Below are 22070 nucleotides of genomic sequence, written 5' to 3' on the forward strand. Positions count from 1 at the left end.
TGTTGTCTGTATTACTGTTCTTCATTCTGAATCCATCCTGAGGACGTACTGTAATGTACCATCAAATCAAGCTTTATTTATACAGCACATTTCAGACATGCAATGCAATGTGCTTAACAGGAAAATATAAAACTATTAAATAAAAGCTTAAATATTTACTACACAACAAACATAAGATTAAAAAACAAAAGAGTGACACAAACTGAACAACTAAAAAGCACCCTGAGGAAAAGCAAAGCTAAAAAGACATGTTTTAAGATCTCTTTTAAATATGTCCCCAGTTTTGCCCTCCCTCAGGTACTCTGGCAGGCTATTCCAGAGTCTGAGGGCATAGTAACTAAAGGCTGCCTCTCCATGCGTCTTGGTCCTAGGCTTTGGGATAGTTAAAAGGCCAGTGCCAGAGGACCTGAGGGACCTACTGGGTACAGAACTTAAAAGCATGTCTGAATTGTATTGGAGTGCACAATCATGGATTGATTTTAAAAAATCTATAGAAGAATCTTAAATAATTCTAAAACTCACAGGCAGCCAGTGCAGAGACTTTAAAACCGGTGTAATATGTGCTCTCCATCTGGTCTTGGTCAGTACCTGTGCTGCAGCATTCTGTATGTTTTGCAGTTGACCAGTGTCTTTCTTGAGTAGAACAGACAGGAGAGCATTACAGTAGTCAAGCCTGCTTGTAATAAACATGGATGAGTTTCTCTGTAGCAGGTTGAGAGAGAAACGGCCGCATCTTGGCAATGTTCCTCAAGTGGTAAAAAGCTATTTGATCACATTCCTAATGTGTTTTTAAAAATTTTTTTCGTTCAGAATCTAAAATAACACCAAGTTTTTAAGTTTTTTTTAACCTGTTTGGTCTTTATTGCCTGTGAATTAAAATGTGTGACTAGATTCTCTCTCTGTGCTATGGCCCCAACAATAAGTACCTCGGTCTTTGCTTGATTTAGATGGAGGAAGTTGTGAGCCATCCAAGTATTTAAATCACTAATACAGTCTAATAATTTATCTGTGGAGCTAAAATCCTTCTCAGAAATGTAAAGTAGTGTATCATTTGTGTAGCAGTGGAAATCAACGCTGTGCTTTCTGCCAAGGGGTTATATCTATAAGGGGTTATATCTATAAGGGGTTATATCTATAAGGGGTTATATCTATAAGGGGTTATATCTATAAGGGGTTATATCTATAAGGGGTTATATCTATAAGGGGTTATATCTATAAGGGGTTATATCTATAAGGGGTTATATCTATAAGGGGTTATATCTATATAGAGATGTACATCTATAAGGGGTTATATCTATATAGAGATGTACATCTCACACACACAGTTGAAGTTGGAAGTTTACATACACTTAGGTTGGAATCATCAAAAGTCATTTTTAAACCACTCCACAAATTTCTTAACAAACTATAGTTTTGGCAAGTCAGTTAGAACATCTACTTTGCATGACAAGTCATTTTTACAGCAATTGTTTACAGACAGATTATTTCACACATAACTGTGTCACAATTCCATTGGGTCAGAAGTTTACATGCACTAAGTTGACTGTGCCTTTAAACAGCTTGGAAAATTCCAGAAAATGATGTCATGGCTTTAGAAGCCTCTGATAGGCTAATTGACATCATTTGAGTCAATTGGAGGTGTACCTGTGGCTGTATTTCAAGGCCATATCTTAACTCAGTGCCTCATTGCTTGACACCATGGGAAAATCAAAAAGAAATCAGCCAAGACCTCCACAAGTCTGGTTCATCCTTGGGAGCAATTTCCAAATGTCTGAAGGTACCACGTTCATCTGTACAAACAATAGTACACAAGTATAAACACCATGGGACCACGCGTTCTGTCTCCTAGAGATGAATGTACTTTGGTGCGAAAAGTGCAAATCAATCCCAGCACAACAGCAAAGGACTGTGGGAAGATGCTGGAGGAAACGGGTAGAAAAGAATCTATATCCACAGTAAAATGAGTCCCATATCAACATAACCTGAAAGGCTGCTCAGCAAGGAAGAAGCCACTGCTCCAAAACCAACATAAAAAAGCAAGCAGTTTGCAACTGCACATGGAGATAAAGATCATACTTTTTGGAGAAATGTCCTCTGGTCTGATGAACCAAAAATGGAACTGTTTGGCCATAATGGGGTGGCAGGGTAGCCTAGTGGTTAGAGCGTTGGACTAGTAACCGAAAGGTTAACTGCCCCTGAACAGGCAGTTAACCCACTGTTCCTAGGCCGTCATTGCAAATAAGATTTTGTTCTTAACTGACTTGCCTTGTGCTTTGCTGCAACTTCACAAAATAGATGGCATCATGAGGCAGAACAATTATGTGGATATATTGAAGCAACATCTCAAGACATCAGTCAGGAAGTTAAAGCTTGTTCACAAATGGGTCTTCCGAATGGACAACGACCCCAATCATACTTCCAAAGTTGTGGCAAAATGGCTTAAGGACAAAGTCAATGTATTGGAGTGACCATCACAAAGCCCTGACCTCAATCCTATAGAAAATTTGTGGGCAGAACTGAAAAAGCATGTGCGAGCAAGGAGGCCTACAAACCTGACTCAGTTACACCAGCTCTGTCAGGAGGAATGTGCTAAAATTCACCCAACTTATTGTGGGAAGCTTGTGGAAGGCTACCCAAAGCTTTTGACCCAAGTTACACTCAATTAGTGTTTGGTAAATTGTTTGTTAACTTCTGACCCACTGGGAATGTGATGAAAGAAAGAAAAGCTGAAATAAATCATTCTCTCTACTATTATTAGGACATTTCACATTCTTAAAATAGTGGTCCTAACCGACCGAAGACGGGGAATTTTTACTAGTATTAAATGTCAGGAATTGTGAGAAACTGAGTTTAAATGTATTTGTCTAAGGTGTATGTAAACTTCCGAATTCAACTATATATTACTACCATTCAAAGTTTGGGGTCACTTAGACATTTCCTTCAACAGTGAAGAGGCGACACACAGTTCCTCTGTCCGGTGTCTGTGTTCTTTTTGCCCATCTTAATCTTTTGTTTTTATTAGCCAGTCTGAGTTATGGCTTTTTCTTTGCAACTCTGCCTAGAAGGCCAGCATCCCGGAGTCGCCTCTTCAATGTTGACGTTGAGACGGGTGTTTTGCGGGTACTATTTAATGAAGCTGCCAGTTGCGGACTTGTGAGGCATCTGTTTCTCAAACTACACACACTAATGTACTTTCTCAGTTGTCTCCCACTTCTCTTTCTATTCTGGTTGTAGCCAGTTTGCGCTGTTCCGTGAAGGGAGTAGTACACAGTGTTATACGAGATCTTCAGTTTCTTGGCAGTTTTTTGCATGGAATAGCCTTCATTTCTCAGAACAAGAATAGACTGATGAGTTTCAGAAGAACGTTTATTTGTTTACATTTTGAGCCTGTAATCAAATGCTGATGTTCCAGATACTCAACTAGTCTAAAGAAGGCCAGTTGTATTGCTGCTGTAAACAGAACAACAGTTTAAAGCTGTGTGAACATAATTGCAAAATGGTTTTCTAATGATCAATTAGCCTTTTTAAAATGATAAACTTGGATTAGCTAACACAACATGCCATTGAAACACAGGAGTGATGGTTGCTGATAATGGGCCTCTGTACACCTATGTAGATATTCCATAAAAATATATGCTGTTTCCAGCTGCAATAGTCATTTACAACATTAACAATGTCTACACTGTATTTTTGACCAATTTGATGTTTTAATGGACAAAAAAAAGTGCTTTTCTTTCAAAAGCAAGGACATTTCTAAGCGACCCCAAACTTTTGAATGGATGTCTGTGTGTCTGTATGTCTGTGTGTACAGAACCCAAGATCGAATCTTATAGAATGTGATATGTATTTTCTCTGAATTATGTTCTTCAAGGGTGACACATTTTTGACCTAAATGGGTCCTAAACCAATTTTAGAACCTTTACCTGTCTATCACTGGAACGTTATTCAATTCCCAAAGTGTCACTATGCATAATGCTGATTCTTTTCATGATGGAGAAAAGATGTCCGGGAGATTTCTTAGAACATGAGGTTGGAAATCACTGTCGCTGTCGGTACACAGTTGTGTGAACTTAAATACCACGTCAATGTCGCCAAGGTGCTACCTAAGCCAGTTTACTTGTGTATCTCACACAGTGGTTGCAAGTCTGCATCAGCTCAACTTAACTTGCCTGACTGAGCAGTCAGTGGCATAAACTCAGAGGGCTCAGCCAGTGAAACGGCATCTTTTAACAGTCATCAATTATTAAGATAGTTCTCTCCAAGAGGAACATACAGGCTGTAGTTTATATGCGGTCTGACCAGTTGGATCACATCTTTCCCCAGTGCAAAATTGCTCTTGTCATCTGGAAACCATGCCAACATTCCCTCAAAGGGAGAAAACTGCTGTGATTTACCTACAGTAGCAGCGATAGATATAATTATCATTTAGATTCCACTAAAAACTTCCTGTTGTCTATACATAAAACCCCAAGCTGATAAAGCATTTTACAGTAGGTGTTTATCATGTAGTCATTTGAATGGCATTCAGTGGACACAGTCAATGTTGAGGTTGTACCAGGTATGCCTTCCTCTAAGTCTATTTACCTAGCTTGTCATCCACATCTGAAGTATTTGTTGATGAAAGGATAAGTAGGGATTTAGGAAAAACCACAAATGAACCTCAAACTCCAATGGATCCAATGTTAATACAAGGCCTCACAAACACCACTTTTTAAAATCACCTTATGCCTCATAAGACGCCCTTGTTTTACTGTGGAGGCTAGCCAAGACTGACCGGAACATGGGCACGTCCCTCGGCTGGGGATGGAGTCGTGTGTGTGTGTGTGTGTGTCCACTTATGTACAGTGACTACCTGTAAGTCCTCCATTAGTTTTGTTGCTTTGACAATGGTGTTATAGCACAGAGGTGCATTAATGGGTTGGAGAGGGCCTTTTTTTTCTATGGTAACACAAGACCTAGTCTGTGTTACTCAATTGTCAGGGGATTATGTAACAGTGAGAGATGTATGCTGTTGATGAACAGTGACAAGCCATCGGAGTGCCTTGGATAAAGAAACATGCACGTGAACACATCTCTTTGAAAATTTGAGGTGCACTCAGAATCCCTTAAACAACGTCGGTATGTTAAAGTTACTGTACTCCATCAACCCTCAAGTCATGTGGAATATGATCAAAACACCTTTCTACTCTGGCTTTATTGTGCTCGGCCCCCTTTTGACTTGCATGACTCGTTCATAAGTAGCCTTTGACAGTGCAGATGCACAGGATTGTTGTCAGTGGGCTTTTTTGTATTCTGTTTCTGCCTTTCCTCAGCTCTTGCTGTTTCACCTTGGCAGGGAAGGTATTTGGTTTATGTTACAGTGACAGTCTGTTATCGCATCCATCGCTAAACACACACTGACTGTAGTGCTGTTCTGTACGGCCACGGTGAGAATCGCCTATAGCGACACGAGGCATTGTAGAGTGATTGAGAGGGCTTTCAACACAGATGTCAGAGACAGGAGTGTACAACTAGAAAGGGAGCTGTTGGTTAATCTCCTGGTGACTGGGCAGCGTCAGGCGTCTGCTGCTGACATGTGCTGTCTTTTATTGTACAGGTTATCTGAGTTCCAAGAGGCCTTACTGCCTACAACTCCTGTCTCGCTCTCTTCTCTAGATTTCAGACATTCTCTCAGGGCCATACAGCAGAGAGAGACCAGTGTATCTCAGTAAGATTGAAGGCAGCTAGGCTACTACCTGTCACTTCTCTTCTCTTCCCTCTCGTCTCCTCTCAGCCCCCCTCCATTTAATACATCTTCTTTCTTTACCCCGCTTCCTTTTCTCTGGGAAGCTTCTGAAGTGATCACAGTAAAAGTCAAACAATAGCTACTAACATATGCCTGTGACTTTAAAGTGCGTCATGTTGATGGTTCTCTAGAAAATGTGACTTTCCATGGAATCCCTCTTCCCTCTTAGGAAGTTTGTATTTCCTGATACAATTATATTCAATTTATATTCAGTTTGTATTTTCTGATACATTTGTATTCAGTTTATTTCCTGATAAGACTGTAAATCCCAATACTGACTGTTTTCCTCTTTTGTCCACACAGATCATGATTGAGTTTTGCCCCGGAGGAGCCGTGGACGCAACGATGTTAGGTACGAAGACGTTGTGGGGTCCGGAATTATTGGATCCCTTGATAAAGATGAGCAAAAAATATTTCAAATTCTGAGCTATGTTGTATGCTAAATTGGAAGCAAAATAGCCCCATAACATGAAAGATCCACCACCATATTTTGTAGTAGAGATGAGGTATTTTCTGCACATCGATTGTTCTTTCGACAGGCCAACGTGGAGCTGACGAGGGCAGTCCATAAGCGCAGACAAAAGATATCAAGGATCCAGAAAGATTCTGTATGGAGGAATTTTCTAAGATCCCTCCCATTGTTCTCCAATCTCATAACACATTTTAGAAAAAGGCTCAGTGTCATTATCCTCACAATGCAAGAGGAGGGTGCTGAAGTATTTATAAACAGGGGATCCAATCATTTTTCTCCCATCTATTTTAGAGATTTTTATTACTTTATCTGAGAAATTGTATTAGTATAAAATAATATAATTTTTCTCCCCAAAAATGCATACAATATAGGTCAGTATTTGTGTTATTTATTTTATGCAGTATTTTTTGCTCATCTTTATCAAGGGTGTCAATAATTCCAGACCCCACAGTACTGTAGACAGCGTGGTGCTTCATGGGTATGTGCTCTGTGCTCTCTCCCTTAGAACATTGCTTTCATAATCTTCCCGCCTCTCCCATTTGATGTTTCAAATTCTATACCTCAGGTCATAGCTGCAACTGCCAAGGCATTGTTGCTCTTAAGAATATTGCTTTATTATAAAATAATTGGCGAACAAGGCCAAGTGACGTCACGCTGTAATGGATCTACTATTGTTGCAAAACACTAAGCGCAGATGGAGAGGACACCCCTGGTAGTTTCCATGTAAAAGGACTGATGAGCACCGACAAGTTAACTTCATATGAGCATGTTGAACTGGGTGTCAAATTAAATCGAAGAGTCTATATTTTTGAGAAATTAAGGCATATATACATTTTCAACCATTTTCCATCCTAAAAATCTGGAATAATGATTTCTGGTCATTGTTGGAGAAGGGGTCTTAGAAAACATCATCTACCAGAAAAAGTCTTAAGTTATTAGAAATACATCAACTAGAGCTGTCAAATGACAAATAATTAAGTTAGTTAATGCTATTAGTTAATCATTACCAAATCGGTAATGGAATTTCAGAAAAATCAGTAATGAAATGTCTGCAATTGAATTGGCTGCAATGGGGAAATCATAATATTCACAAAAAACAGTTGGGTCCACAAGTTTAGATGGCACAGTAAATAGTCTAATGTACTGTTCAGTAGATCTGAGTACACAATTTACTGTACTGAACTATAACCTACACTACTGAACTCTGCTCTACTGTACTGTGGAGTTTCCCTCCAGCTTCTACTACAGCAGTCGCTGGCCCCAAATACAGCTAACCAAACACAGAAAGAATCGAGATGGCCTGCTTTAGCATGTGAATGTTTTCTCAAAGTCAATTTACACTCTCTCGGCTCTCAGGGGGCAGTGACCTCTTAAGACTTCCTACATTTTGTACTGGCAGAAGCCCGATCTGCTGCATAGGAAATACTCAGGTGACCCAATAAACCACCTTGCCTTCGGGGGAGTTCTGACTTGTTACCAGTAAAAATTGGTTGTACCATTTTTCTCTTGAGGGGATTTAAAGTAAAACTTTTGTTGATGTATAAAGTGATGTCTGTTACCCTAACCGGTGTCCTCGCCTCTTTCTGGTCTGCAGAGCTGGACCGGGGCCTGATAGAGCCCCAGATACAGGTAATCTGTAAACAGATGCTGGAGGCCCTGGTCTACCTGCACAGCATCAAGATCATCCACAGAGACTTGAAGGCCGGGAACATCCTCCTTACACTGGAGGGAGACATCAAGCTAGGTGAGTCTCTATATTCTCCCTCCACATTGTTTTACCCATAGAATGTATTCTTCTAGAACATGGAGACTTCTAGAATGCTAGAACCAGTGTTCTACTTATTGGGTCTAACCATCCCCCTTAATCTTCCTCTGTTATCCACAGTCTTAAACTATTTGGATTAATTCTCCAATAAGCAACAACGACTTCTCATTGGACATTGTATATTGGTCACGGTTGTCTTTGGAAAAAGTGGCTGTTATCTTGTTGGAAAGCAGAGCGTGATGGGAATGTTCACATAAATCGACCCAGTTAGAAAAAGTCCTTCCCTGAGTCATCTCGGAAGAATCAGATGTGAGATATGTTGGAATGTGGCATTCTGATAAATTCTTTCTCCATGTGATTTATAGCTAGTATTCTGTTGAGTTTCAATATCCCTGAAGTTCTGTGTGCTGAGGATTTGGGTCCAAAAGGTCTATCAGATTTTTGTTGAATCGCCACTTGCCAAACTATACGGCTGCTTTGTGGAGCCTATAATAGCTTTATAAATGTCAGTCTGAGAGCAAGGGAGGAGCAGGGAAGTGAGCAGGACTGTACTCGAAAGGGCTGCCTGATAACGCCCGTGAACTTTTAAGGACCCCCTGGGAATTCTCCGGCTGTCAGTGACTTCCAACCCACTGTCTGAACTTCAGACAGTCTGACTGATTTGTCATGTTACAAGGCCCTCTTCAGTGCCTCACACAGTTTCACTAGGACAGACTCCAGAGCTTTGTTTTAATGACTGGGAGAGCCTCTAATGGAAAGTTGCCCAAATAAGACCGACGTGTACAGTACAGTTCTCATGGCCTGTCATTTTGCTCCATAGATGTAGAATTTGGATCTGCTCCTCAGGAACGGACAACAGATACTCTTGCTGTCTGGGGATAGTGGAGTATTTTCATCCTAGATCATAGGGTTGTCCCATTCTCAAATCAAATCAACCATCACTGAAAAGGCATTGGCCCCTAAAGAATTCCTCAATGCCTAACAGAAATCAGACACTATACTTACTGAAGTCTCAGTTCATGATTTAAGGAACGGTTAAAAGGTCAAAAATGACCAAAAAATGTATTGAACCTTTGTTTAACTAGGCAAGTCAGTTAAGAACATTCTTATTTACACTGACGGTCTAGAAACAGTGGGTTAACGACCTTGTTCTGCCCCCGAACGACAGATTTTTACCTTATCAGCTCGGAGATTCGATCTAGCAACCTTTCGTTTTACTGGCCCAACTCTCTAACCCCTATGCTACCTGCTGCCCCAGGTAGCCTAGGCCGTCATTGTTAATAAGAATTTGTTTTTAATTGTCTTGCTTAGTAAATAAAGGTGGTAGTAGTAGTAGTATAAAAGACTACAATCTGAACTCTAGACCTAACATTGCCCTGGTCTCATCCCAGGTGGTCTCTGGTAATATCCTGAGGAAGACTCATGTGTTGCTAAAGCAGAAATAACATCTCTGTAAGTGCTGGATCATGTTTGGGGAAATGGAAAGGTCGTTTGGGATGTTATACCCTGTGCTATAAATTTAATCAGTCAGCTTTGCGTCTTGTCTCTGATGTCATGGCAGTTTTATGGTGTAGAAACACACACTCCTCCCCCGGAAGAAGAAATTAGGTTATAACACTGGCCTGTCAATCATTCTCTCTACCAAGAAATGGAATTCTGAAAAACATTTGAACTGTTCTGTTTTCTTTCTGTCTCAATGCTTGCAGCGGATTTTGGCGTGTCAGCGCAAAATACCAAAACTCTGCAAAGAAGGGACTCTTTTATAGGAACACCATACTGGTGAGTACATTTACATGAAAACAAAGGGGAATGACAATGGGTGTCGACACTGTCAGTGATTGTGTCCAAAATGGCACCTTTTATTGGTCTCCGGTCAAAATGTAACACACTATGTAGGGAATAGGGTGCCATTTGGGACACACGTCTTTAATGGGATTATGGTTGTACTGCATGACTGGATGTCAAACATCTTCTTGCTACTACCCATGGTACCTATTAAACCAGTTCTATGTTCTGCTTGATATCATAATGCATAATAGCATTCCTTACAGTAGTGCCCACTGCTCAGTCAGTGTGGTTTGATCATAGCCTTACAAGGCCCTTGGAAAAGCTCTTATGTCTTTAGTTTGATTCTGGACCTTGTGATTTAGCTGGGCCTGGCTAGTTTGCCAATAAGCATGGTTCGGTTGCAGTTAACTATTGACCAGAGCAGGTTATCCAATGTTCGATAGCGTCATAAATGAGATACAGATGGAATTTCATTGGGTATTCTGCTGTGAATTTGAAGCTTATTTAAAAAAATAAGATTCATTTAACCTTTATTTAACTAGGCAAGTCAGTTAAGAACAAATTCTTATTTACAATGACGGCCTACCAAAAGGCATCCTGTGGGGATGGGCTGGGATTAAAAATAAAATATAAATATACGACAAAACACACATCACGACAAGAGGGACAACGCAACACTACATAAAGAGAGACCTAAGACAATAACCTAGCAAGGCAGCAACACATGACAACACAACATGGTAGCAGCTCAAAACATGGTACAAACATTATTGGGCACAGACAACAGCACAAAGGGCAAGAAGGTAGCGACAACAATATATCACGCAAAGCAGCCACAACTGTCATTAAGAGTGTCCATGATTGAGTCTTTGAATGAAGGGATTGAGATAAAACTGTCCAGTTTGAGTGTTTTTTGCAGCTCATTCCAGTCACTAGCTGCAGCAAATGGAAAAGACGGGCGACCCAGGGATGTGTGTTCTTTGGGGACCTTTAACAGAATGTGACTGGCAGAACGGGTGTTGTATGTGGACTACCTCAAGCTTTAAACCCTCAGAGGTAGTCATCACACCTGTGCGGAGTGGGGCATTCTTCTTACTAAACCTCATGACCTTAGTTTTGGAGGTGTTCAGAACAAGTTTAAGGGCAGAGAAAGCTTGTTGGACATTTAGAAAGCTTTGTTGTAGAGCGTTTAACACAAAATCTGTGGAGGGGCCAGCTGAGTATAAGACTCATCTGCATATAAATGGATGAGAGTGCTTCCTACTGCCTGAGCTATGTTGTTGATGTAAATTGAGAAGAGCGTGGGGCCTAGGATTGAGCTTTGGGGTACTCCCTTGGTGACAGGCAGTGGCTGAGACTGCAGATTTTCTGACTTTATACACTGCACTCTTTGAGAGAGGTTGTTAACAAACCAGGCCAAAGACCCCTCAGAGACACCAATACTCCTTAGCCGGCCCAGAAGAATGGAATGGTCTGTATATCAAAAGCTTTGGCCAAGTCAATAAAAATAGCAGCACAACATTGTTTAGAATCAAGGGGAATGGTGACATCATTGAAGACCTTTAAGGTTGCAGTGACACATCCATAACCTGAGCGGAAACCAGATTGCCGTGAGAATACTACAGACATCAAGAAAACCAGTCAGTTGATTATTTTTCCAACACTTGATAAACAGGGCAAAATAGAAATATGCCTATAACAGTTAACAGTGTACCATTTCTTTATGGAACGTGTCACTTTTGATCGTAAGCAAACACTGCATACCCCTCTCTCTAGAGCTCAGATAAAGTATGTTATTATGCCTACTATCCACTTGGTCAGTAAACATAGCTCAATCGAAAGTGTGTTGACATGCAAATATTGGCCGTGAGCTTGGAATGTGAACTATTTACAACTGTGTACAAGTATTTACAACTTTTGCAATATGCCAACAGCAATAAACGTGAGGGACGTTTCAGATGAATCATATGAAACCTAAACATTAACTTCAATCTTTTTTTTGTCTTAAAATGCCAGAGGTAATTTGTCCACCATATTTGAGATCCTCTATTGTACTATGTTGTATTCTAGGATGGCTCCTGAGGTGGTGATGTGTGAGACCATGAAGGACGCTCCGTATGACTACAAGGCTGACATCTGGTCACTGGGCATCACCCTGATCGAGCTGGCCCAGATCGAGCCCCCACATCATGAACTCAACCCCATGAGGGTCCTGCTGAAGATAGCCAAGTCTGAGCCCCCTACCCTGGAGCAACCCAGCAAGTGGTGAGAGGAGAGGAGGGGCCAGGGAGGAGGGGCCAGAGAGGTCTACGGGTCTACATTTGTCCTTTAAACTAAGCCACCAGAAGCCGGTGAACATAGCAATATGAGTGTGTAAAGCTGTGGCTATTCTAATCCGTTTTTATGAGGCGGTGTGTTCCATTGCTCAGCAGATGCGAGAGCTCGGGCCTTTTCCCCCACTCCCCAGGTGCTGAGAGCTCTCTCCAGATGAGAAGAGCATTGCTAGTGAAAGCTTTATTTGTCGAAATAAATATAGCCGTGATTAAAGTAATGATTACCCACCTTGCAGATCTGTGCAGCCAACCTTGTACCGCATTCCTGAATCTGTTCCGTTCTAGCCTCACTGTGTCATTAAGTTATCTAGTGAAAATATCACCACCACCCCATCAGTCCTTCTCCCTTCTTTGATTTAACGTTCCCGGCATTCTGTGTGTTTAAGGTCACGGGAGTTTAAGGATTTCCTGAAAAAGTCGTTGGATAAGAATCCAGAGAGTCGTCCAGACGCCGCACAGCTCTTGGAGGTAAGCTAGCCTCAGACACACTATATATAATGTTGTATACCTCTCTCTGATGTATGAGGATGTTCTCCCTCTGTCTTTTTCTCACTCTTCACAAGTCCACTATCTTAACCTCCCAAAACATCAGCTGTTTCAGACACAAGAGGAATGGTGACATGATATGATAGGCAAATGAGCAGTACCATAAAGAGGGCATTGGGTAGATGGAGAGTGCGGAAGAGAGGGCAAGAGAACGTGGAAATAGACGAGGTGTCTATTAAAATGCAGGAGCCACAGCTTCCTGTCTGGGTTCCACAGCAGAGGGTAATGCTAGCAACTTGCATTCCTGTTTCCAACGAATGGCGCTTTGGGATTTCTCCTAATTTTCCCCACCCTTTGCCAATTACAGAGCCCAAAGCCTGCTGGAAGTTTAGAGGGAGATGGGAGTGGTCGTGTTCAGTGCTGCACGGAAGGTTTTGATCGCTATCATATTTATGTTTCTAGCCCGGTTAGATGGCATTGATGGCAATAAGCCCATTGAACAGCATTCATCCGCACCATCTGTGACTCATGACATAGATCAGGGATCATCAACTAGATTCAGCCGCGGGACAAGTGGATAGTCAGGGGGACAGAACATAATTACAAATAATTTGTCAACTGAAAATTGACCGCCAGAACAGATAATATTTGACTAAAACATAATAATTTCAAACCTTTCTTACATGTATATACAATCACATATCTATCTAAAAACATTTTTGCTCAGCAAATTTGGGGGGCTAAATGAATTCACCCACAGGCCGCCAGTTGGCAAACCCTGACATACATTGTGACAGGGGGAAGAGGCCTTGGGGTTACTTCGTGTTGTGGATCACTAATTAATAGACAGACTGGAAATCTAATTAGAGGGCAGTTTAATTACATCCATTATTCCAGTGAAAACTTGGATGATGTCCATGTGCTATATATTATGTCAGGGGACAAACATAAGTCTAGTCAATGTGACTGTAGCTCTCCTCTCTCCCCCTCTCTATTATGGCATGTTATCACAGCTATCACAGCACCATAGTGCCCTCCAAGCTCATCACTAAGCTAAGGACCCTGGGACTGAACTCCTCCCTCTGCAACTGGATTCTGGACATCCTTACGGGTCGCCTCTAGGTGGTGAGTGTAGGCAACAACCCATCTGCCACGCTGACCCTCAACATGGGGGCCTCTCAGAGGACCGTGCATAGTCCCCTCCTGTACTCCCAGTTCACCTACAACTCCAACATCATTCAATTTGCTGATGACACGATGGTGGCAGGCCTGATCACCGTTGACGATGAGACAGCCTATAGTTTATCAAGAAAACGTCACAATAGCGTTCGACTTGTCTGCTCCCAAAAACGTTTTCGACATGCATCTGTAAAATGATAGTCTAGAAACTAAAGCTTTGGTTGTCTTCCTTTCAGGCTTCCACGTCTTCTCCCTGGACCTCCTAAATTGGCTCGTTGTCAGGTTCAAAAAGCCTCAAATTTGCCCGGGTGGCCACCAATTTTTCAACCCTTGTATTAGTCAGCCTGTTGCATGCTTTGGTGTGTGTGTGTGTGTTCCCAAACAAGGACCAGGCAGCTGATGTTGGTGGGATTTGGAGGAAGATGGGGGCAACAGGGGAAAGAGCCTCAGATCAACAAAGTCTCTTCCACCAGGTGGCTGATGAGATATGTTGGCACGACTGCCATATTGCATCTCCATCCCAAAGCCCTTGCTTGGAAGTGTACTTCGCCAGACTGCCAACAACCTTGCCTTCATCCAGGCCAAGGTGGCGAGACACGGTAGTAATGACACCATAGGCCTTGTTGATCTCTGCACCAGACAGGATGCTTTTGCCAGCATACTTGGGGTCCAAAATGTACGCTGTGGCGTGTATGGGCTTCAGGCAGAAGTCTTCACGCTTTTTGATGTATTTCAGAACTGCAGTTTCCTCCGCTTGAAGCATCAGTGAAGTGGGCAGGGCAGTACGGATTTATTCTCTTACATTTGCAAGCAGAGTCTGAACATCAGACAGGATGTCTCCCTCAATCCGTGCAATGGCTACTGCTATAGGTTTCATGAGTTTCAGGCTGCTTACCACTCTCTCCCAAAATACATCATCCAGGAGGATCCTCTTGATGTGGCTGTCCATATTGGCAGACTGTGATATTGCCATTTCTTGGAGAGACTCCTCCCCTCCAGGAGACTGTCAAACATCATGACACAACCACCCCAATGGGTGTTGCTGGGCAGCTTCAATGTGGTGCTCTTATTCTTCTCACTTTGCTTGGTGAGGTAGATTGCTGCTATACCTTGATGACCCTTCACATACCTAACCATTTCCTTGGCTCGCTTGTAGTGTATCCATTGTTTCCAGTGCCATTATGTCCTTGAGGAGCAGATTCAATGCATGAGCAGCACAGCCAATGGGTGTGATGTGAGGGTAGGACTCCTCCACTTTAGACCAAGCAGCCTTCATGTTCGCAGTACTGTCTGTCACCAGTGCAAATACCTTCTGTCCAAGGTCATTGATGACTGCCTTCAGTTCATCTGCGATGTAGAGGCCGGTGTGGTGTCTGTTGTCCCTTGTGTCTGTGCTCTTGTAGAATACTGGTTGAGGGGTGGAGATGATATAGTCAATTATTCCTTGCCCACGAACATTCAACCACCCATCAGAGATGATTGCAATAGTCTGCTTTCTCTATGATTTTCTTGACCTTCACTTGAACTCTGCATCCAGCAAATGAGTAGATAAAGCATGTCTGGTTGGAGGAGTGCATGTTGGGTGAAAAACATTCAGAAATCTCTTCCAATACACATTGCCTGTGAGCTTGAAAGGTGAACCAGTTGCATCCATAGCTCGAGCAAGACATTCATCAGCATTTCTCTGACTACATTCCTCCATTGTCAAAAAAACTTCTGATTCATGAGCTGTTGCTGTTTATAAGGTGTCTGATTCCTCATTTTCATCTCGAATAGAAGTAGAGGGACTTTTGTCAGAGGTTGTGAGCGCTGAGGGAACTTTATGCACTTGGCCAGATGATTCTGCATCTTTGTTGCATTCATCACATGATTTGGTACAGTATTTCCAATTTACACCGCTTTTCCTTCTACATTAGCTGCAGTGAAATGTCTCCACACATCAGATAGTGCCCGTGGCATTTTCCTGTAAAGATTAGAAAGAAGGAGGTAAAAGACCCCAGATACAATTCTATGTACAGATAAATAGTTAAGCAGTTAGATTAAACACCTTTGTGAGATAAGATGCATGTTTTAAAATGAAACCTGTATGGAAACGGGAATTAACACTAGCAGAAATTGTTAACAAGTTAGAAATGATTTAAACACTGTAGGCTACTATTTACTAGTTAACAAAAAAATCATGTATGTCATATAAAATATATTCACCCCAAATAATCAAAACCAGAAAGCATGTAGTCCTTGGCTCGGACAGTGTAGTAGTGCGGGCTCAATAGCATCTCATTAGTGTGCAAGATCTTGAGAATCAGCTGTGATGGAAGAGTGCACTGTGCATGCAGAGGGTTGCAATTCCATGGAATTGGGGATAGATTAACCAAAATATGCCACAAGACCTTTAATTGCCTTCTGTATCCCACAAAAAAGGTTCACTGTTATAAGTTTTTTTTTAAATGATGAAATTAAACAAAATTCCAAGGCTTACCTTCCCGTGGAAAAATATCTGGAAATTTCCCGTGAAGTTTCCAACCCTAGTCAGAACTGCACATTTGTAATTATTTCACATTTAGCTCCATCATCAGAGTTATAGGGCAATCAGTAAACCTCAATTTATCATGCATTTTCAGATATGTGAGGGTAGCTAGCTAGCGAATGCTCATTTAGCTTGCTTCGTCAGGGATTAGGCTTTTGGAAAGGGCTCGACATCTTCTGGTAAAAGTTGTCAGACTTCTGTCATCACTATTATAGATGGAAAGCAAATCAAACAAAATGTGGATATAGTCATCCCTTGTTAACATCTACGGGATCGTTGTCCCCTTCACCAGATGGTTGAGCTAACCTGAGCTAATGTGATTAGCATGACATTATAAGTAACGAGAATTTCCCAGGACATAGACATATCTGATATGGGCAGAAAGCTTCAATTCTTGTTAATCTAACTGCACTGTCCAATTTACAGTAGCTATTACAGTGAAATAATGCCATGCTGTTGTTTGAGGAGAGTGCACAGTTGTGTACTTGAAAATGTATCAAAAAAACAATTGGGCACATTTGGGCAGACGTTATACAACATTTTGAACTGTAATGCAACGGTTCATTGGATCAGTCTACTAGCTAGCGAGTTAATTTTTTAAATTGAATCTTTATTTAACTACGCAAGTCAGTTAAGAACATATTCTTATTTACAATGACGGCCTACCCCGGCCAAACACTAACCCGGACTACGGTGGGCCAATTGTGCGCCACCCTATGGCACTCCCAATCACGGCTGGTTGTGATACAGCCTTGAGTCGAACCAGGGTCTTTAGTGACGCCTCTAGCACTGAGATGCAGTGTCTTAGACCGTTGCACCACTTGGGAGCCCCAAATTTGATTGACATGGTCAATCAATGAATGTAGCTTATTATGTCTGTCTGCAGCAATCATGGTTAAATACTATTTAACAATGTTGAAAAGGGAATGATGTAGGCTAACTTCACTAGTTAGGCCTACGTTGGTTGGAGAAAACAGTACATTAGGTCTACTTACCATTTATGTTTAGCCAACTGTACAAAGTTTCTACCGGTAGCTTGTAAAGTAAAATTATCAGCTATATATGTAGGGTCTTAATTTGATCACCCTTTTATTGCTGAGGGTTTTCCTGCACTTAAGGAAATGCAAACTAGTATATTCATTTCCACTTTAAAAGTAATTTCCACTTTAAAATGTCAACCTCTACAAAAAAAATCCATGAATTATAACCACATAACAATTCACATTTCTTGTTGCTGAAGGATTATTTTCCTGCTGTAGCAAACTGGCTCAAACAGTAATGTTACATGGGCAAATGGGCCCTTCTGCTGCTTAATTCCCCCATGAAGGATGGGGATATGAACATGAACCACTCATACTTACTAGTCAGGTATCACTTACTTTATCACTCAAATATCCAATTATTGTTGGCTACTGTCACACAACTGAAATGACATGATCAATTGATGTTTACTGATCATTAAAATCATGCATTTGACTTGCTGTAGGCATATAACGCTGATGGAGCTGTTTTGCATGGAATAATCGAAAATGTGTAGTTCTGACTTTGCTCTTCAAGAGGTGATGATATTAGAACTAAATAATTAATATGTATTTAACAATCCCTTGAAAACAGCACACAGTTGGCAAATCGAACGCTCTGGACCAAAAAGATTTGGCATGGGCCCTCAGATCCTCAAAATATTATACAGCTGCACCATTGAGTGGCTGCCTCACAGCTTGGTATGGCAACAGCTTGGCATCCGACAGTAAGAAGCCACAAAAGGTTGTGCGTACGGCCCAGTACATCACTTGGGCAGAGGTCCTTGCCATCCAGAACCTCCTATACCAGGCAGTGTCAGAGGAAGGCCATAATTTCTCAGACTCCAGCCACCCAAGTCATAAACTGTTCTCTCTGCTACTGCACAGCAAGCAGTACCGGAGAGCCAAGAACAGCTTCTACCCCCAAGCCTTAAGACAGCTGAACAGTTAATTAAATGTCTACCCTGACTATTTACATTGACCCCCCCCCCTTTTTAGTTGCACTGACTCTCTTGTACTGGCTCTATGCACACTTACTGGACTCTACCCACACACTCACACATACTACACTGACTCTCTTGTACTGGCTCTATGCACACTTACTGGACTCGACTCACACATACTACACTGACTCTCTTGTACTTACTCTATGCACACTTACTGGACTCTACCCACACACTCACACATACTACACTGACTCTCTTGTACTTGCTCTATGCACACTTACTGGACTCGACCCACACACTCACACATACTACACTGACACTCCAACACACGAACACACACACAACATACGCTCACACACACACACAACACACTCACACATGCTTATTGACACCACACACACCCAGAGACACACTTTCAGAATCTTCACATACGTTGTTGCTACTCTGTTTATCTATCCTGATTGCCTAGTCACTTTTACCCCAACATGCATCAAATCAAATGTTATTGGTCACATACACATGGTTAGCAGATGTTAATACGGGTGTAGTGAAATGTTGTGCTTCTAGTTACGACAGTGCAGTACTTATTACCTCAACTACCTTGTCCCCTGCACATTGACTCTGAACTGGTACTCCTTTTATAGTCTCTTTATTGTTTTATTCTTACTATTTATTTGTATATTATTTAGATTTCTTACTTTTGAACTGCATTGTTGGGAAAGGTTCTCGTAAGTATTGTATTCGGCGCATATGACATAACGATTTGATGTCCATGGTCGCCACATCCCATATGAGGAATGTTGTATACATGTTGTCTACACAACCACATGATGAAGTATCTTATCTCCCCACGGCCGTGATGGTGGATCTGGTGGGGACCATCTTGGCCTAACCACAGATCTAGGATCAGATTACCCATGCCCAAATTCTAACTGGACCAGCAGTTGGGAGTAACTTCAGCCATTTTGTGCCTCTACCCCTGGGCCATTTGGTTGACAATGAACCTTTGCGCCTCAGCCAGTCTCCTCTCACATGCCTACCTGCACCAGCTGGGCCAATTAAATTACTTGTCGTGCAAATCACCTGAATAATGGATTACTTTCTCTTTTATCTTCTCTGGGCTACCTGAACCTTTTCACAGCCTTGTTTGTGGTTGTCAAATGATCCCCTCTTAAGCCAGCTCTTATTCATTCACTCTAATTAAATTATTCTTCTCTTTTTAGCTCTGTCTAATCTAGGAACTTGGTATCATAAGCACATGTGGATTTGGGGTAATAAACTCTTCATTGTTTCATCAGGGTGAGCTCATACCCTGGTCTCTGGTATTCTTGCCATGGGTCGATGCAGGTGGCACATTAAGTTTCTCCCTTCAGTGAAAGTTCCTCTTTGCTTTCTATGCCCCCGGTCACTGTTCTATGTTCTTGGGTTGTAACATGGTTGTCCTGACTCCCTCTTGCCTCTGCCCCCCCAGCACCCCTTTGTCTGCTCGGTGAAGACTAACAGACCCCTGCAAGAGCTGGTTGCCGAGGCGAAGGCTGAAGTCATGGAGGAAATTGAGGACAATAGAGAGGAAGGAGAGGAGGATGACACCGCTGAGCTCACAGTCCCAGTGGTAAGACTTTTACTGCCAACTCTCTACTGTGTCTTCATCATCTCCCTCTTTATCGTTTGTGTGAGAGAGAGAGATATATTAACAATCTCAAATAACAATTTTATTGGTCACATACACAAATTGTTGCAAAATGCTTGTTTCATACTAGCCTTATACAATAGATCTCAGTGGTTTGGCTTATTCAACCAAGAATGAATCTCATTACCAATCATAATGGGAGGGAAATCAAAGGAGGGTGTGTGTAGCAATGTCATCTTAATGTCTACGTACAATAACGGCTGTATAGAATTACAGTACATCAACTTTTGACAGTTTCTATGTATGCTGACTTCAGAATGTTTCTGCTAGCACGCCCTAAACCCCACAATCCGCAGCTTCCTGTGTGTGTGTGTGTGTGTGTGTGTGTGTGTGTGTGTGTGGTCTACCCTCTAACTGGGGAGTGTATTGACTGAGCAGGGGAGGTCAGGACAGCGCTCACTGAAGTGTGGGGGTGTGTCTGTGGTGTTAGGAGTGCAAACACTGAGATGGACACATGCATACACACACACTGAGATGGGGCCGAGGGGACATACACACACTGAGATGGGGCCGAGGGGACACACCCACACACACACACACACTGAGATGGGGACACACACACACACTGAGATGGGGACACACCCACACACTGAGATGGGGACACACACCCACACACTGAGATGGGGACACACACCCACACACTGAGATGGGGACACACACCCACACACTGAGATGGGGACCCACACACTGAGATGGGGACACACACACACACTGAGATGGGGACACACACCCACACACTGAGATGGGGACACACACCCACACACTGAGATGGGGACACACACACTGAGATGGGGACACACACACACACTGAGATGGGGGGGACACACACCCACACACTGAGATGGGGACACACACCCACACACTGAGATGGGGACACACACCCACACACTGAGATGGGGACACACACCCACACACTGAGATGGGGACACACACCCACACACTGAGATGGGGACACACACCCACACACTGAGATGGGGACACACACCCACACACTGAGATGGGGACACACACCCACACACTGAGATGGGGACACACACCCACACACTGAGATGGGGACACACACCCACACACTGAGATGGGGACACACACCCACACACTGAGATGGGGACACACACCCACACACTGAGATGGGGACACACACCCACACACTGAGATGGGGACACACACCCACACACTGAGATGGGGACACACACCCACACACTGAGATGGGGACACACACTGAGATGGGGACACACACCCACACACTGAGATGATAGAATACAAACGCACACAAACTCGAGCACATTCTGCACATACTGATAGTCGCACACTCCCGGGGTGACATCGACCCCCAGCTGCCATTATGTCCATGATGAGGACTCTTTGTATGGTCATTCTACTATTCAAACACTAAAAGGCCATTTCTTGCACAAAGATTGCGCCTCATCCAGGATGTAAAAACAACCTCAATGGAGAATCTGCATAGAAAATGGGTTAATCTGTTTCAGGGAAACAGCCCCTAAAACATCTACTATTCAAATCCTATCAGATCTATTAATCAATCACTTCTAGGTAAGTTTTTCTGTGTACTTGCCATGTGATCGAGTAATAGGTTTGTGGTTTATGCATGTATAGGGGGAAAGTGAGAGAAAATCTGAGGACACTAACTCACTGGAGCCAAACAAAGGAACAGAAACCGGAATTCATGCTTTCACACACCCACTTACCCACTGCTAAAAATACATGCTATTTGTCCTGCACACCGGCACAAATATCGCCTTAGCTTCTCCTCTTGACAACTTCCTTATTCAAAGTTTGACATGACCCCTGTTCCACAGATTTTATCTTTAAGTTAACATATACCTTATTTTTCTAATAAAACTGTACTAAAACGAAGTTGACGACATTAGACTGGTTGGATTATTTCTAGGTGATAATGAGTCATTCATATATATTATGTGATATGGACCTGAGGTAATTTCATGTCGGTCATTTTGGGTGGACCCTAGCAGTTGTCTTAATTATTGTTTTTGCTAAGCTTAGCTCATCAGTATATCAGCTGTCTGTCTTGTCCTCTAGTCTTATAGCTGCTGCTGACGC

General features: G+C 42.4%; 1 protein-coding gene across 1 annotated transcript in view; it reads left to right on the top strand.

Annotated features, from left to right (window-relative positions):
- Positions 1 to 22070, top strand: part of stk10 (serine/threonine kinase 10) — a 57074-nt gene that overhangs the window by 20751 nt on the left and 14253 nt on the right. The window contains exons 3-8 of the mRNA XM_024394978.2: positions 6089 to 6137; positions 7852 to 8001; positions 9729 to 9801; positions 11881 to 12075; positions 12530 to 12611; positions 19773 to 19913. Of these exons, the coding sequence (XP_024250746.2) occupies positions 6089 to 6137; positions 7852 to 8001; positions 9729 to 9801; positions 11881 to 12075; positions 12530 to 12611; positions 19773 to 19913 (690 nt within the window). The remainder of the gene's footprint in view (positions 1 to 6088; positions 6138 to 7851; positions 8002 to 9728; positions 9802 to 11880; positions 12076 to 12529; positions 12612 to 19772; positions 19914 to 22070) is intronic.

This window comes from Oncorhynchus tshawytscha, linkage group LG30 (genome assembly GCF_018296145.1).
Source record: "Oncorhynchus tshawytscha isolate Ot180627B linkage group LG30, Otsh_v2.0, whole genome shotgun sequence".
Taxonomy (NCBI): domain Eukaryota; kingdom Metazoa; phylum Chordata; class Actinopteri; order Salmoniformes; family Salmonidae; genus Oncorhynchus; species Oncorhynchus tshawytscha.